Here is an 18,259-nt window from a genome sequence, read left to right on the forward strand (position 1 = left end):
TAATAACACAAGTTATTCTGATGTCTTGGAACAGTGGCATCAGAGCAGAAGTTTATGCTGGACCAAAGTCAATGTTAGCATGTAGCATATATTGGCATTTCACAAATGTTAGCATGTTGCACACAGCTAATGTTAGCATGTCGCTCACAGCTAATGTTTCTACAATAATAATGCACACTATTCTCTTGTCTTTGAACAGTGGCATTAGAGCAAAAGTTTCCAAATGTGACGTACGTGATCGATTCCATAGATGTCGACAGTATCTATCAGCTGTTAGTTTGGTTGCCATGCCATTGCTATGGTTACAGCGTGCTGGTTGCCGTGGTTACCAGGGCGCCGCTGCTCAGCAGGATCATAAAGATGATGAAAGATTCAAAGTAGTTGTGCTCAACGATGGAGAAACAGGTTTTTCTGAGGTTTGTCCAGACCAAACCTCGGCCCTGAGTCGAGTCCAAGTTCAGGACTGGACAGCGTCTGTGGCAGTCTGTGGAGACAGCGCCACCATCAGGAGAGAAAACAGCAGTCTCAGCAGACACAAGCTTACAGGAGGCCACACACATTCATAGACAATATCTCTCTCTGTCGTGGCGCAGACTCTGAACCGGAATAAACTCAAATCAAATGCTCCAGCCAATTCTCACATTAAAGCAGTGGTTCCCAAAGTGGGGGTCGGGACCCTTTGGGGGTTGCAAGACATGAGCTGAGGGTGGCAAGAGGACTTGGAAGATGTTGATTTTAAAATTATGACACTATTTAATGCATTTTTACCAGTACAGTTTTAACACTAGATTTGAATGAAATTATGTAAAATTACTTCACGAGCCACTCAAACACAATAAAATCAGATTTTTAGTTTTGCAACTTGAAATGGACCACTGATGAAAATTTAATTTGGCGGTGGGGGTCCTGTCTGGGAACTCCTGTCAACCACATGTCAAACATTAACCAACAGGTATCAAGCAAAAAGAAAACCGCCCCAGACCTGCAGCCACAGGTTTACAGGAGGGAACAGTGCCACCTACAGGTCCATGTGGGGGTGATGTTGTGGATTGTTCTACCTTTACTGGTGTTTATGTTGTGTTCACATGTGAAAGTGTTTGTCTGGGGGAGCTCACTTTCAGTGTAGCAGTCTTCAGGAGTGTCTGGCTCCTCCTCTTCTTCCTCCTCCACCACCACAGGATTCCTCTCCACGGTGCTGCACTCTGATGACACCTCATCGTCCTTCACAAAACACACTTTTACGCTTCTACGTACAAAACACACTTTTACGCACGTATGGACACAAAACACACTTGTACGCACAGAACACACATATACGCTTCATCCTCCTGCACAAAACACACTTATGCACTTCCTACTGCACAAAACACACATTCCATTCCATTTGATTTCTGAACTACGTATTTGGGCCTTAAAACTCCTGCCATGGATACAATAAATGGATATCTTTGAGTATAGTTCTGGCAGCAGGTAAAGCGCCCACAAGAAATAGATGATGGCACCTACAATCAAGGACTTGACTGATACTATAATAAACAAAAGATGAAACTCAAGTCTGACAAAACCCACTTATTCTGAGACAAAACCCACTGATTCTGGAACAAAACACACTTTTTCTAGGACAAAACACACTTATTCAGGGACAAAACACACTTTTTCTGGAACAAAACACACTTTCTCTGGGACAAAACACACTTTTTCTGAGACAGCACAGATTTTCTTTCTAGGACAAAACACTTTTTCTGGAACAAAACACACTTAATCTGGAAAAAAACACCTTTTCTGAGACAAAACACACCTTTTCTCTAAATATTTTATGGTTTGTTCATTACAGAGAAATAAACACGCTCTGACCTGGTCCGAGAAGCTGTAATCGGACTCGGCCTCGGACTCGTGAGTGGCCAGAGGGACCTTCAGAGCCGTGATGTTGTCATAGTAATGGCTATTCCAGTCGCCATGACTCTGACCCTCGGACATCACCGGGGTCATCGCCACACGCTCTTTCCCCTCACTCTTTGTCTCGTCTGATTGGTCAAGCTCAGCTGCGCCCGTATCTGGACAGGACACACAAAAGTGTTAGTATAGTTTGGATTGTGTTTATTTTCATCTTTAGCTGATGTTTATTGAGCGCTGGTCACTAGGGGTCAGTATAGATCACAATGCATTGAGAGCGTGAAACACAACAGAAGAGCTATAAATATTGTAAATATTACCTTTTGCGATTCATTACAAAAAATAATTACAAGGTACCTACATTTAAAACAACGGTTTCATTAGTCCTAGTTTAGTCCTTGCTTAGTCTTGGTTTAGTCCCTGCTTAGTCCTGGTTTAGTACCTTCTTAGTACCGGTTTAGTCCTTGCTTAGTCCTGGTTTAGTCCTTGCTTAGTCCTGGTTTAGTCCCGGTTTAGTCCTTGCTTTGTCCTTTCTTAGTCCTGGTTTAGTCCTTGCTTAGTCCTGGTTTAGTCATTGCTTAGTCCCGGTTTAGTCCTGGTTTAGTCCTTGCTTAGTCCCGGTTTAGTCCAGTTTACCCGTTTGGGGCCTTTGGGCGCTGTGCCTTACGACAAGGTCTCGGATCTTGGTCTTAGTCCAGTCGATTCCGTTGTGGATGCGGTTGACTGCGATCTGAAGGTTGTTCTCCGAGTCGTCGTCTGAAGCCGAGAGATTGTCTCCACTGAAGGAGGAGAGCAGGAGGGCCAGGAACAAGTTCAGGACCTGGATCACGGACCAGAGAGAGACCAGGTGAAGCCGGAGAGACTTAACATGTCCTGGTTTAGTCCTGGTTTAGTCCTGGCTCAGCACTCACCACCAGGTTCCCGATGACCATGACCATCATGAAGACAATGAGACACATGGTTTGTCCGGACACTTCCATACAGTCCCACATGGTCTCGATCCATTCTCCGCACAGAACTCTGAAGATGATGAGGAACGAGTGGAAGAAGTCGGTCATGTGCCAGCGCGGGAGCACACAGTCGTCGGCGATGCGGCACACACATTCGTCGTAGTTGCGGCCAAACAGCTGCATCCCGACCACGGCGAAGATGAACACGATGATGGCCAGGACCAGGGTCAGATTCCCCAGCGCGCCCACAGAGTTCCCGATGATTTTAATGAGCATGTTGAGTGTTGGCCAGGACTTTGCCAGTTTAAACACTCGCATCTGGAACAAACAAACAAAACACTCGCATCCGGAACAAACAAAACAAGTATTATATTACTCTAAAGTACTGGTAATACTCTAAAGCAGTGGTCCCCAAACTTTTTGACTCGAGGGCCACATTGGGTTCTAAAATTTGACCGAGGGGCCGGGCCAGGAAAATATGGTGTGTTTGTGTGAACTAATGAATTATTATAAATTACACGCAAGATTTGACCTGTAACTTGTAACAAAGCAACAAATGCAAGGCTCAATGTACAAATTGATTTTTCAAATGCATTAAATAATGATTATTTTAATTACATTTCAGTTGAATAAACACAGCAGGAAAATTGACCTTCAATTTCAGTGGGAACAGTGTTGTTGATCTCCCTGTTTTGCATCAAAGTCTGGTGTAAGTTTTGTTGTGGCAATTCTCAGGATCGATCCTTTGGTGTTGGTCAGTGAAGCTGGATCTGTGACGGGCTTTGTTCATGTTCATGACACTGAATGTCTCACATATGTAGGTCGAGCCAAACAAGACCAGCATCTTCTGTACGTCCTCCGGAGGTTTTGTTGGACCGTTTTTTTTATTAGCATTTCTTCTACCCATAAATTATCTAGTAGTAACAGCATGGAATGATTAATATCCATAAATAAAAAATCTTAATAAATGTCACCAGAATATGCAAACATTTTGACTTTAATGTTACATTTTTGCTCTTCTGTCCTTCTCACGTCTCCAGTGGTTGTACACTTTGTCCAGGTTGATGCTGCGTTTGCTTCTTGCTGTGACTTTATGCTCATCAACTGCTCCAAAATGTGCCACTTCAAGACCATTTCTGGATGATATTATTCTTAAACTAACAGGGCCTGTCATAAACGCAGGTGCCCACGTTGTAACATGAGATATTTACACAGAAATAAACGCAGTAGTGATGCGTCTTTTGAACCGGGGGTCTCGTGGCGCACCCGCGGTTCGCTTTAGTTCTGCTTTAGACCCGCTTTAGAACAAATCACAGCTGTCTCTAGTGTCCCCTCTGTCCTTGAAGACTCTGTGTGGCTGATTTACCTGTGTCTTCACATCAGGATCATCTGCTCCTGAGCTCGTACTCGTCGGGTGAGTGTGAAGTTGTGACATGAGATATTTACACAGAAATATGGTCCAGATAATAATGCACATGTGTCTTTTGACTCGTGAGTCAGGTCTGGCCAAGAAAGTCTCATTTACACAATAGTGACACGCCAGTTGTCTATTGAACGTGCCCGCACCCCGCGCTGCGCCTCGGCCCGCACCCCGCGCTGCGCCTCGGGCCGCGGTCCGCGCTGCGCCCCGGGCCGCGGTCCACAGCGTTTTGAAACTAAAAATGTAGAGAACACAACGTGTCCCCTGGACAGTGTCCTACTGTCCACAAGAGTCTTCTACAGTGTGTCAAACACTTGTGCTTCCTGCTTGATTGGCCCCGGTGGCGGTTTGTGGTAAATTTTATTTTCTTCGCGCCATAGATCTCATGTGCGAGCAGTGCAACATCTCTTGGGGAAATGTGGGCATTACAGGCGAAAGGTAAAGTGAACGGCCAGCCACAGTATCATGAGTTTGACTCCGACATTTGCTAAAAAAAAATAAAAAAAAAGATTTTTTTTTTATATAACTTGGACAAGCTTGGCGGGCCGGATTGAAAGGCCCAGCGGGCCGGATGCGGCCCGCGGGCCGTAGTTTGGGGACCACTGCTCTAAAGTACTGGTACGACTACTGTTGCTGCAGTAGTTTTATCATTTGCAGATTCCATCACTTCTCAAATATCTGTAACACTGCTGACGGTTACAGATGGAAATGAGCTCCACCCAAATTCACATTGGATGGAAATTAGCCCCGCCCACAATCATCGCTCTGCCCCAATAAACAAAAACAATACGTTCTACTGCTACTACTAGTCTGAGCATATATTGTTGTTGTGTCCGTGGGCAAGACAAACCATTCCAAGTATAGTCCTGATAAATTGTGAATCGTGAGAACATCTGAAAGGTTTGGCCGTAGTCCTGTGTCAAATGCCAGTTGGTGAAGCTGAACGTCTGACAAAAGGAGTTTGATGCCATTTTGATGCCGTGGTCTAAATGTGGCACAACAGTGAGTCTCTCCTACATTGTAATCTGAACTGACCAATCGGAAGGAGCGCAACACAGACAGTCCCTGGACGTTGGCCAATCCCAGCTCGACGAGGCTCATGGTGACGATGATGCAGTCGAAGATGTTCCAGCCAACCTGCGATTAGGACCAGAGAGAGAACATCAGGACCAGAGAGAGAACATCAGGACCAGAGAGAGAACATCAGACCAGAGAGAGAACATCAGGACCAGAGAGAGAACAAGAGAGAACATCAGGACCAGAGAGAGAACATCAGACCAGAGAGAGAACATCAGACCAGAGAGAGAACAAGAGAGAACATCAGGACCAGAGAGAGAACAAGAGAGAACATCAGGACCAGAGAGAGAACATCAGGACCAGAGAGAGAACATCAGGACCAGAGAGAGAACATCAGACCAGAGAGAGAACATCAGGACCAGAGAGAGAACAAGAGAGAACATCAGGACCAGAGAGAGAACATCAGACCAGAGAGAGAACATCAGACCAGAGAGAGAACAAGAGAGAACATCAGGACCAGAGAGAGAACAAGAGAGAACATCAGGACCAGAGAGAGAACATCAGGACCAGAGAGAGAACATCAGGACCAGAGAGAGAACATCAGACCAGAGAGAGAACATCAGGACCAGAGAGAGAACATCAGACCAGAGAGAGAACAAGAGAGAACATCAGGACCAGAGAGAGAACAAGAGAGAACATCAGGACCAGAGAGAGAACATCAGGACCAGAGAGAGAACATCAGGACCAGAGAGAGAACATCAGACCAGAGAGAGAACAAGAGAGAACATCAGGACCAGAGAGAGAACAAGAGAGAACATCAGGACCAGAGAGAGAACATCAGGACCAGAGAGAGAACAAGAGAGAACATCAGGACCAGAGAGAGAACAAGAGAGAACATAAGGACCAGAGAGAGAACATCAGGACCAGAGAGAGAACAAGAGAGAACATCAGGACCAGAGAGAGAACATCAGGACCAGAGAGAGAACATCAGGACCAGAGAGAGAACATCAGGACCAGACTAAAGAATGGGCCAAACCTGGAAGTAATGATACAGATCCAGAGCCAGGAGCTTGAGCACCATCTCAGCCGTAAAGATTCCCGTGAAGACCTGAAACCAGAGCCAGGATGAGAACAGGACTAAAGCAGAACCAATCCAGGTTCCAATCCAGTCAAGTCTTGGTCCTCACCAGGTTTCCAACGGTCAGCAGGTGTTCGAAGTCCTCAGACATGGGATAATGCTCCATGGCCATGAACACAGTGTTGAGGACGATGCAAACGGTGATGCCAAGGTCCACAAACGGATCCATCACGATCAGATACAGAACCTTCTGCACCGGGCGCCAGCACGGACAGTCCCAGATCAGGAACCGGGACGAGAGCCAGTACCAGCAGGGCGGGCAGGGCCGCTCCTCCTCCGGCTCTGTGAGGAGACAACTGTGTCAGTAAAGGAACCAAGGGTCAACGGCCCAGCAACCTCCTCAACCTGCTTCAAAACAGAAGTCTGCATTATTGGTGTCCACGCGGCGTCAGAACATTTAGAAAGTCTCTAGTTTAAACTGTATCTGAGTCAGGTAAGAATCCTCAGGTGACATCTTCTCTGCCAGCACGAAAAAACAATTGTTCTTAGCTTTATTTTAAAAGAGTAAATTCCCCATAGCGTTATAGGCCCCGCCTCCATCTGAGATTATGACCATCATCAAATTCTAGAACGTGAATGCAAACTATCCATGGGTTTCAGATGGAAGGAAAATTTGGACTGTTGGACTCAGCCACTGTCTCTCCTCTCAGAGCTCACTGTGTCTCCTCTCAGAGCTCGCTGTCTCTCCTCTCAGAGCTCACTGTCTCTCCTCTCAGAGCTCACTGTCTCTCCTCTCGGAGCTCACTGTCTCTCCTCTCGGAGCTCACTGTCTCTCCTGATATCACCAGCCTGTGTCGTGCTCCCTGAAGCCAAGAATGCAGCTGTCTTAAATTCCTCATGGTGGCGGGGATATCCATGGAGCTCGTTGACTTTATTCCTCAAAGAACAAACGTTTCCAAAAATGATGGATGGCAGAAGACTACAATTGATCCATTGTCTCCTTAAATGAAGCTTTACACTGCTCGCTAGAGAGTCTCTGGAGAAAACGTGGTATATGTTTCAGCACATTTTTTCTAGAGTTTTTCTAGAAGCCGCCATACAAGTGTGCCAAGCCGCCATACAAGTGTGCCATGGCACCATACAAGTGTGCCATGGCACCATACAAATGTGCCAAGCACCATACAAGTGTGCACCACACAAGTGTGCCAAGCACCATACAAGTGTGCACCACACAAGTGTGCCAAGCACCATACAAGTGTGCCAAGCACCATACAAGTGTGCCAAGCACCATACAAGTGTGCCAAGCACCATACAAGTGTGCACCACACAAGTGTGCCAAGCACCATACAAGTGTGCACCACACAAGTGTGCCAAGCACCATACAAGTGTGCCAAGCACCACACAAGTGTGCCAAGCACCATACAAGTGTGCCAAGCACCATACAAGTGTGCCAAGCACCACACAAGTGTGCCAAGCACCATACAAGTGTGCCAAGCACCACACAAGTGTGCCAAGCACCATACAAGTGTGCCAAGCACCACACAAGTGTGCCAAGCACCATACAAGTGTGCCAAGCACCACACAATGGATAAATCCATATTTGGTCCAAGTGTTCAAGATGTTGCGGGCAGTATAATAATTAATAATGAAAATCTTTTTAAAAATATGCATGTTTATATGTGTGTGTGTGTGTGTGTGTAGTGTGTGAGTGTGTGTAAGTGCGTGTGTGTGTGTGTGTAGTGGGTATAGTGTGTGTGTGTGTGTGTGTGTAATGTGTAAGTGTGTGTGTGTAATGTGTAAGTGTGTGTGTGTGTGTGTGTGTAGTGTGTGGGTGTAGTGTGTGTAGTGTGTGTGTGTAATGTGTAAGTGTGAGTGTGTCTGTGTGTGTATGTGTGTGTGTAGTGTGTGTGTGTGTAGTGTGTGTGGAGTGTGTAAGTGCGTGTGTGGAGTGTGTTAGTGCTTGTGTGTGTGTGGAGTGTGTAAGTGCTTGTGTGTATGTGTGTGTGTGTGTGTGTGTGTATAGTGTGTGAGTGTTTAGTTTAGTTTAGTTTATTAAGATCCCCATTAGCTCCTGCAAACCAGTTGCTATTCTTCCTGGGGTCTCCTCAAATTCATTACATACATTTCTTTATATACCCCACCCACACACACACACTCACACTCACACCTCTAATCAAACGCACACATACCTCACACACACATACACACACACACACAAAAGCCCAAGGTATTATATATATCTACCTACATACATACAGCATATACATATATATAAATACACTCACAGATACATATACATACACATACATATACATATACATACAGAGTGAAAAAGAAAACAGCGGTAAATAGCTCATTCACTAAAACAAAACAAGAAAAATAACAATGACATAATATTATTATTAGTTATACTACCACTATCATTCCCATAATTAGTAATTAAATCTTAACTCCATCCCTGATGCGCACTATTGTGTAAAAAGGAAAAGCTTTAACTTCTTTTGAAATAACTTTTTGTTATTTTCAAGCAACAAAAAAACAGGCAATGCATTCCATGCAACTATGGCCCGATAACCAACAGAGCACTGCATTCTATTGGTTCTGCAAACTGGCAGCACACAGCTTATATTTCTACTTTGTGAGTATCTGAGAAAAAAGTCAGTTTATCATAAATTACTGCTGGAATTTTGGTTATAATGACATGTCTAATAAATATTAATAAATAGAACTTCAGTCTGCTTTTGACCGTCAACCAGGCTAATTCGTTGTGCATTGTTGTTACATTTGTTCTGTCTGACTATTCGTGCCGCTTTGTTCTGTGCTACTTGCAACCTGTATAAGTTATTTTCACATGTGTTTGACCAAATAACAGGTGCATAATCTAACTGAGAAAGTGTTAAGGACTGAATTAATTGTTTGATTAACCATTTTGGAATACATGTGTTGTGACCCAATTAACATACATTTTGTTTTTTCAATATTAATTACTAATTTATTATGTTGGATCCACTGAACTACTGCATTCAACTCCTCCTGTAAGATGTTACTAAGCTTTTCTGCTGTTGGTGCAGAGCCGTATAATGTAGTGTCATCTGCATATATGGCCATGGTTGCATGTTTTAATATAGATGAAAAGTCATTGGTGAAAATAGAAAATAAAAGCGGGCCAAGGCAACTGCCCTGGGGAACTCCACAACCCATCCCCTCAACGTCAGAATAGCTACCATTGTATAGTGTATAGTGTGTGTGTGTGTGTGTGTGTGTGAGAGTGTATAGTGTGTGTGTGTGTGTGTGTGTGTGTGTGTGTGTGTGAGTGTATAGTGTGTGTGTGTGTGTGTGTGTGTGAGTGTGTGTGTAGTGTGTATAGTGTGTGTAGTGTGTGTATAGTGTGTGTGTAGTGTGTGTAGTGTGTGTAGTGTGTGCATAGTGTGTGTGTGTATAGTGCGCGTGTGTCTGTGTGTGCGTGTGTGTGTATGAGTGTGTGTGTGTGTGTGTAGTGTGTGTGTGTGTGTATAGTGTGTGTGTGTGTGTGTGTGTGAGTGTATAGTGTGTGTGTGTGTGTGTGTGTGTGTGTGTGAGTGTATAGTGTGTGTGTGTAGTGTGTGTGTATAGTGTGTGTGTGTGTGTGTGTGTGTGTGCGTGTGTGTGTTTGTGTGTGCGTGCTCCTTTACGTTTGGTTTCCGCTGTCAGGTCCTGGGATTCCGGGTTGTTTTTCCTCAGAGTCTCTTGCTAAAGACACAGAGCAGGTTTAGGTCAGGATTTTCACAGAGATGGATTGAACTGGGTCTAGAGAGTTAGGATCCTTTTATTCTTCATTCAAAATTCAAAGTCCTTTTTGAAACATAGTTTTGCACTGGTTCTAGTCCTGGTCTTGTCCTGGTCTTGTCCTGGTCTTGTCCTGGTCTTGTCCTATTTTGCCTTGTTTTTTTCCTGGTTTTGTCCCGTTGTCATCCTGTTCCTTCTGGTCAAGTCCCTTTTAGGTCCTGGTCCTGGTCCAGTCCAGACTCGCCTCCTCCTCTCTGATCTTCAGTGCCTCGAGGATCTGTTGGTACTCCACGTCTTTCTGTCGCTGCTCATCGATGGAGGCCTGGTTCTGCTCGGCGTAGGCCATGGCCACCACAGCCAGGATCAGGTTTATCAGGTAAAATGAACCCAGGAAGATCACCACCACGAAGAACAACATGTAGGTCTTACCGGCTGCGCGCAGGGTCTGCCAGAAAAAACAGGGTTTAGAAGGAGTTAGGCCACAAGACGAGGAGACAAGGAGTTAAAGGAGACAAGACGAGGAGACAAGGAGTTAAAGGAGACAAGACGAGGAGACAAGGAGTTAAAGGAGACAAGACAAGGAGATAGAGGAGATGAGACGAGGGATTAGAAGATGAAGGGTGAGTACTGGTTCAGTCCCTGTTTAGTCCTGGTTCAGTCCCTGTTTAGTCCATGTTTAGTCCTGGTTTAGTCCTTCTTTAGTCCTGTACCAGCTGAAAGAGGTTTTCCCAGAAGTCCTGCGTCATGAGCCTGAAGAGAGAGAGGAAAGCCCAGCCGAAGCTGTCGTAGCTTGTGTAGCCGTAGTTTGGGTTTGGTCCAGCTTTGAGACAGACAAAGCCTTCAGGGCAAACTCTAAGAAAAAACATTATTTAAGAAACAGGTAATAAAAATGTAAATGTACATACATAAGACCTCACCCAGCATCTGAGCTGTTCCCACACAGAAGAGGATCCTTCTGTCCCTCCAGAAAGTAGTGGTTTTCTATAAAAAAAACACGATTTTATCTAGAGGAGGATCTGGACAATTAAGAGCTGAACTAGTAATCACTGCAGTTTTCAGTGTGCATGTCAAGCTTGGAGTGGATTTTGTTCGCACCTGGGTTGTTAATGAACTCGTAGTAATCAAAGTCGTCCTGTCCATGAGTGCCGTTTCCGTTGAACGTGGTGCTGTTTCCGTACAAATCAAAACTGCTTCCATTGACCGCGGTGCCGTTTCCGTTATCCATGGTGCCTTTGTTCGGCAGGGCCAGGACACACTTCTGCCGCAAGTTTCCCATGAACAGCTGCAGTCCAATCAGAGCGAAGACACTGAGGCAGAACACGGTCAGGATCATCACGTCTGAGAGCTTCTTCACCGACTGAATCAGAGCTCCAACGATGGTCTTCAGGCCTGAGCAGGGCCATAGTGAGACCAGAGATCAGGGTTAGACCAGAGACCGGGGTTAGACCAGAGACCGGGGTTAGACCAGAGACCAGGGTTAGACCAGAGACCGGGGTTAGACCAGAGACCGGGGTTAGATCAGAGACCGGGGTTAGACCAGAGACCGGGGTTAGATCAGAGACCGGGGTTAGACCAGAGACCGGGGTTAGACCAGAGACCGGGGTTAGATCAGAGACCGGGGTTAGACCAGAGACCTGGGTTAGACCAGAGACCGGGGTTAGACCAGAGACCAGGGTTAGACCAGAGACCGGGGTTAGACCAGAGACCGGGGTTAGATCAGAGACCGGGGTTAGACCAGAGACCGGGGTTAGACCAGAGACCGGGGTTAGATCAGAGACCGGGGTTAGACCAGAGACCGGGGTTAGACCAGAGACCGGGGTTAGATCAGAGACCGGGGTTAGACCAGAGACCGGGGTTAGACCAGAGACCGGGGTTAGACCAGAGACTGGGGTTAGACCAGAGACCGGGGTTAGACCAGAGACCGGGGTTAGATCAGAGACCGGGGTTAGACCAGAGACCAGGGTTAGACCAGAGACCGGAGTTAGACCAGAGACCGGGGTTAGACCAGAGACCGGGGTTAGACCAGAGACCGGGGTTAGACCAGAGACCGGGGTTAGATCAGAGACCGGGGTTAGATCAGAGACCGGGGTTAGACCAGAGACCGGGGTTAGATCAGAGACCGGGGTTAGACCAGAGACCGGGGTTAGACCAGAGACCGGGGTTAGACCGGGGTTAGACCGGGGTTAGACCGGGGTTAGACCTGGGTTAGACCGGGGTTAGACCTGGTATAGATCTGGGTCTCACCTGGGATGACTGTAATGGTCTTCAGAGCTCGTAGGACCCTGAACGTCCTGAGCGCTGACACGTTCCCCAGATCCACAAACTCAGTCAAATATCTGCCTCAGAAACAAAAACGACAAGATCAAAGACGAGAAATATTCCTGAACCCCTAATCTTGAAGGAAGGCAAACCACTACTGAACATTTTAGTCTGCAGATTCTGAGCCTGTGGTCGCTGAGGGTGGCTCTAAGGTTAGTCATCTGGAATCGATTGGCGTGTGGAGCCTGTGCTCAAAAAGGTCTATGTCTCGTACGGATCTCTATGGCCGAGCTCAAAACTCTTATGGCTCTAAGTTCACAGAGTTGAGTGTTCTCACGCCATCGAGATGACCATGAAGTCCAGCCAGTTCCAGGGGTCGCGGAGGAAGGTGAAGTCTCCCACACAGAAACCTCTGGCGAAGACTTTGACCAGCGCTTCGAACGTGTAGATGCCCGTAAACACATACCTGAGGAACACCAGACACCAGACACGGCTCAACCTGTAACACTCAGACTCAAATGACAAAAGAACAATGTGAAAGAGTGTGATGCTCTGCTGTGATAGGCTGATGCTCTGCTGTGATAGGCTGATGCTCTGCTGTGATAGGCTGATCCTCTGCTGTGATAGGCTGATGCTCTGCTGTGATAGGCTGATGCTCTGCTGGGATAGGCTGATGCTCTGCTGTGATAGGCTGATCCTCTGCTGTGATAGGCTGATCCTCTGCTGTGATAGGCTGATGCTCTGCTGTGATAGGCTGATGCTCTGGTGTGATAGGCTGATGCTCTGCTGCGATAGGCTGATACTCACTCCACAATCTTGCTCCAGGCCGGTGGGTCACTCATGGTCATAAACACACAGTTTGACAGAATCGTCATCATGATGAAAAGGCTGAACACAGTTCGGCTTACAGTTAAGGATTATATTTAGAGTTGTTGTGTTGTTGCTGTTGTTGTTGCTGTTGCTGTTGTTGTATTGTTGTTGTGGTGGTGGTGGCAGAGTCTGGGGTAAGAGGTCCATTGTGCATTGTATTAAATGTGGTAAATGTAAAAGGATACGAGTGAAGTGATAGAGTCGGGTTTGGGTCTTTGTGTGGTAAATAGTGATCACACTAAGGGTGTGAGTGGATGAGGATGCGGGTGGCAAGGTCAGGGGTCAGGTTGTTAGGTTTGAGTTGTCGTGCGGTGAATGTGAAGGTGAGACGATTAAGGATATGAATGGATGAGGATCCTGATGCTCAGCCGTCGCAGGAGACTGAAGGGCGACAGCAGGTAACACGCCGGATCAGCGTTGAAGCGGTAGATCACGTTTCCTTTGCTCAAAACAATAAACGTCTGAAACAACAAGAGGCAAACCTGTTCAAAATATAACACTTTTAATTGGGCCTCGTGCAGGATCCTCTGACACCACATACACTTTCTGTCAAAAGTGTCTGTGATTAGTAGAAAGGCCCAGATGGGCTCTGATTGATTGGTTTGCTCTCAAACCTTCTGTGATTGGTAGAAGGGGTCCAGGTCCTCCAATGGCGTGTTGAGAAACTCGGGGGCAGGTTCTCCATAGATGAAAGGCAGGGGTTTCCCCGCCTCCAGGTCGGACACTGGTTTTGGTAAATCATCCTCAGAAATCTGCAACAGATAAACAAGTAACACATTTTTCATTAGATATTTTCAAATGTTAATTAGTTATTTGTCATATTATGTCTTGATCTCAGATAGAGGGCGGCCCAGAGAATGTACATTTCTGTACATTTGCATACATTGTATGTCTTTTGTACATTTGTGTGTTGCACTTTCAAACCTCAATGTTGTTTTCTTGGCATTTTTGTGCGAGTTTCTGCTCCTCTTCAAATTTTTCTTGTAGTTTCTGCAGAGACTGAAGCGTGAAAGGTCTGAAGAGCTCTGCGCCAACAGGGGGCAGCACCAGCGCCATCTCACATTGCAAGGGCTGCAGAAGAAAAGATTGTTACGTTATATTATGTTATGTATGTTGTATGTTATAATAAGTATGAGGAGATCATGAGAAAAAGTGAACATAAAAAAGAGGCTTGCACTTTAGTCTCACAGCGACACTGTCCTGCGCCAAATATCAAGACCAATTAGAAGAAGAAGAAAATTAAGGGAAAAATGGCCCCAGGTTCAAATAAGTAAATAAATCAATGCTCAAGTAAAAAGTGCCAATACTGAACATTTCTGATGTGAAGCTGACAAAAGAAAACTTTAAATGTAAGAAAAACTTTGAATGAAATAAACAAAATATGAGCCTGCTTGCGTATGTGTGTGTGTGTCTCTGTGTGTGTGTGTGTGTGTCTCTGTGTGTGTGTGTGTGTCTCTGTGTGTGTGTGTGTGTGTGTGTGTGTGAGTGTTTGTGTGAGTGTTTGTTTGTGTGTGTGTGTGTGTGTGTGTGAGTGTTTGTGTGTGTGTGTGTGTGTGTGTTTGTGTGTGTGTGTGTGTGAGTGTGTGTGTCTGTGTGTGTGTGTGTGTGTGTGTGAGTGTGAATGTGTGTGTGTATAACTGTGTGAGTGTTTGTGTGTGTGTGTGTGTGTGTGTGTGAGTGTGAATGTGTGTGTGTGTGTGTGTGTGTGTGTGTACAACTGTGTGAGTGTTTGTGTGTGTGTGTGTGAGTGAGTGTGAGTGTGTGTGTCTCTCTGTGTGTGTGTGTGAGTGAGTGTGAATGTGTGTGTGTGTAACTGTGTAAGTGTTTGTGTGTGTGAGTGTGAGTGTGTGTGTGTATAACTGTGTGAGTGTTTGTGTGTGTGTGTGTGTGTGTGTCTCTGTGTCTCTGTGTGTGTGTGTGTGTGTGTGTGTGTGTTTGTGTGCGCTCGGCTGTGTGCTAGTGCATTTGTGGTTGTCATGGCAGCAGCAGCTGTTGTCTTTCTCTGGTTTCACTTCAGAGACACGAAAGTCTCATTCACTTTTACAGAACCACTGTGTCCTAACTCCTGTGTCCTAACTCCTATGTCTTGATTCCTACCTCCTATGTCCTACCTCCTACCTCTTAACTCCTATGCCTTATCTCCCATGTCCTTTCTCCTATGTCCAACTGCTATGTTCTTACTACTACATTCAAACTCCCACATCCTACCTCCTATGTCCTACCTCCTATTTCCAACCTCCTATATCCTACATCCTATATCCTACCTCCTTGTGTATCAGGGTCATAAGTATTGATCAATGATTCAATTTTGGCTGCTCCTGCTGCAGACTCTGGGTCAGGGTTCTGTCAGGGATACAAGAGGACGGGAGGGCATCTGTGTCACATTCCTGTCTGTCAGCTTCTACTCAGCCTTGGCCCTTGACCTTTGACCTCTGCAGGTGTCTCAACAAGTGTCAGCCTTGTTTAACGAGAGCGGCTGCAACAAAGCAGCTCCTGTCTGCAGAACATACATCTACATCCAGAACATCCAGAACATCCAGAGCAGGGGGGGCCCACACATTTTCGGCTCACAAGCTACTTTTATATTCAACAAAGTCTGAAGATCTACCCATAGATCTAAATTATTTTATAATTTAGTATTATCTTTAAAAAACATAATTAACCATAATTAGGCTATAGAAACACAATGATAATATTGTTTATCATATACAAATGTGCAATATAAAAGGACAGAGACAATCTGCTATTTAACTAGACCATTTAATACAGTATTTTGAAAATAGAATATACTGACCACAACTACGCTAATGACAGAAGGTTGAGCTTAACCAGAACTTCCTCTCTCCTCCTTCCTTTGCGTTAGCGTTAGGGTTAACCCTGACGCTAAGGCTAACCCTCGACGCTTTCCGGATCTTTCCGGCGTACTTCGACGTGATCGACCCCACTGCCTCTGCGATCAACCGGTCGATCGCGATCGACGTATTGGGCACCCCTGATCTAGGACATCCAGAACATCTACATCTAGAACATCCAAAACATCTATACCTAGAACATCTACATCCAGAACATCTACATCCAGAACATCTACATCTAGAACATCCAGGACATCTACATCCAGAACATCTACATCTAGAACATCCAAAACATCCAGAACATCTACATCCAGAACATCTACATCCAGCGCATACAGAAAATCCAGAACATCTACATCCAGAACATCTACATCTAGAACATCCAGAACATCTACATCCAGAACATCTACATCCAGAACATCTACATCCAGAACATCAACATCCAGAACATCTACATCCAGAACATCCAGGACATCCAGAACATCTACATCCAGAACATCTACATCCAGAACATCTACATCCAGAACATCTACATCTAGAACATCTACATCCAGAACATCTACATCTAGAACATGCAGGGCATCCAGAATGCTGCTGCTCAAGTGCTGATGCACACATTTGTCCTGGTCCTGGTCAGAGAAGAGACTTCAAAGCAGCGCTGCTGTAAAGTCTCTGGTGGAGCATCAGTCCAGTCTGGTGGTCTTTAGGGTCCGGTCCGGGCCTCAGTCTGAGACCAAAGGCTGTGGATGAAAGTGGATCTGAAACTGAATCCTCACAGCGGCTCTGGAACTTCTTCCCACACAGATCACTTTGGTCTAAAAACAGGAGCAGCTCATGTGACCTTGGTCCCTTCAGGACCTGTGGGACCAGGACCGGGACCTGGACCTGGACCGGGACCTGAGCCTGGACCTGGTCGCAGATCTTTGGTCTTACCCTTTGTGTTTTGTTGATGGTTCTAATCCTGAGCTTGCATTGATGAGAAGGTTCTGGCTCCAGGCCACAGTGGCTCTAAAGCACAGGAAGTTTGACCACAGCAGAAAACTTCTGTTCAGATGTGTTATTATGAGATTGTTCTTCTGCAGCGCAGAGCCCTGTGCGAACAGAACTAACTTTATAGTTATAACGTTATTACACGAAACATGTGTCGAGTTTATCGACATCGAGAATCAAAAACATTGATAATGGCCATAAAAAAAAAAACAATGGGAAATAAATCGGACGCATCACAGAGATAAAAAATGGCACTTTCTGTCTCCATGTGTCCTTCTCTAGCTCCTGGTATCCGTCTCTAGCTCACCTGCTCCTTCCTTAGCTCCTCATCTCCTTCACAAGCTCATTGTTTCCTTCTCTAGCTCCTCGTCTCCTTCTCTAGCTCCTCGTCTCCTTCTCTAGCTCCTCATCTCCTTCGCTAGCTCCTTGTATCCTTCTCTAGCTCATCTGCTACTTCACTAGCTCCTTGTCTCCTTCCCTTGCTCCTTGTCTCCTTCCCTAGCTCCTTGTCTCCATCCCTGGCTCCTTCAGGTGAGGATCTTATTCAGGCTTTGGGTCAAAGTGCAAAACACAAACACAACGTCAGCTTCTGTAGCAAAGTCCAGCTGCATCCTGCTCCTCGTCTCCTCACACGTGTCTCCTTGTCTCCTTAACTCCTATGTTCACACACGTGTGTCACAGCAGCTTTCCTCGTCTTCTTTCGGAGCGTCTGTCAGATTCTTTTCTTTTCTCCACAGAATCATGTGCCCAACGTAACAGCAGAAGTTCCATGTCTCCTTTCTCCTCACCTCCTTCTCGCCTCCTTCTCACCTCCTTCTCGTCTCCTTCTTGTCTCCTAGTCTCCTTCTCGTCGCAGAGCTGTTGTGGCAGTGGTTTTGTTGGTGGTTGTGGACCCCGAGTCAGTGACACTTGTTCATGTGTTTGGGAGCGAGTTGTACAAGTATCTGACAGCGAGCGTGAGCAGAGCGTGTGCGTGTGTGTGTGTGAGTGTATATGAGTATGTGTGTGTGTGTGTGACCGTGTGAGTGTGTGTGTATGTGTGTGTGTGTGTGTGTGAGTGTGTGTGTGAGTGTGTGTGTGTGTGACCGTGTGAGTGTGTGTGTATGTGTGTGTGTGTGTGTTTGTGTGAGTGTGTGTGTGTGTGAGTGTGTGTGACCGTGTGAGT

At 45.9% G+C, this 18,259-nt stretch overlaps 1 protein-coding gene across 1 annotated transcript in view; it reads right to left on the bottom strand.

The window, feature by feature from the left end:
- scn4ab (sodium channel, voltage-gated, type IV, alpha, b) overlaps positions 1–17,999 on the bottom strand; it is a 31,198-nt gene extending 13,199 nt beyond the window's left edge. Inside the window, exons 1-20 of the mRNA XM_072442866.1 lie at positions 17,905–17,999; positions 14,177–14,323; positions 13,867–14,004; positions 13,595–13,713; positions 13,190–13,279; positions 12,720–12,848; positions 12,368–12,459; positions 11,219–11,512; positions 11,041–11,104; positions 10,834–10,975; positions 10,364–10,568; positions 10,030–10,083; positions 6,468–6,700; positions 6,317–6,388; positions 5,299–5,400; positions 2,805–3,161; positions 2,530–2,713; positions 1,855–2,054; positions 1,116–1,221; positions 330–484 (exon numbers count right to left, since the gene is read on the bottom strand). Coding sequence (XP_072298967.1) covers positions 330–484; positions 1,116–1,221; positions 1,855–2,054; positions 2,530–2,713; positions 2,805–3,161; positions 5,299–5,400; positions 6,317–6,388; positions 6,468–6,700; positions 10,030–10,083; positions 10,364–10,568; positions 10,834–10,975; positions 11,041–11,104; positions 11,219–11,512; positions 12,368–12,459; positions 12,720–12,848; positions 13,190–13,279; positions 13,595–13,713; positions 13,867–14,004; positions 14,177–14,308 — 2,868 coding nt within the window. The 5' untranslated portion in view covers positions 14,309–14,323; positions 17,905–17,999. The remainder of the gene's footprint in view (positions 1–329; positions 485–1,115; positions 1,222–1,854; positions 2,055–2,529; positions 2,714–2,804; positions 3,162–5,298; positions 5,401–6,316; positions 6,389–6,467; positions 6,701–10,029; positions 10,084–10,363; positions 10,569–10,833; positions 10,976–11,040; positions 11,105–11,218; positions 11,513–12,367; positions 12,460–12,719; positions 12,849–13,189; positions 13,280–13,594; positions 13,714–13,866; positions 14,005–14,176; positions 14,324–17,904) is intronic.
- Between the last annotated feature and the right edge of the window lie 260 nt (positions 18,000–18,259).

Source organism: Eucyclogobius newberryi, unplaced genomic scaffold (assembly GCF_026437365.1).
Source record: "Eucyclogobius newberryi isolate DKJ021-1_F unplaced genomic scaffold, fEucNew1.0.hap1 SCAF_13, whole genome shotgun sequence".
Classification (NCBI taxonomy): Eukaryota; Metazoa; Chordata; class Actinopteri; order Gobiiformes; family Gobiidae; genus Eucyclogobius; species Eucyclogobius newberryi.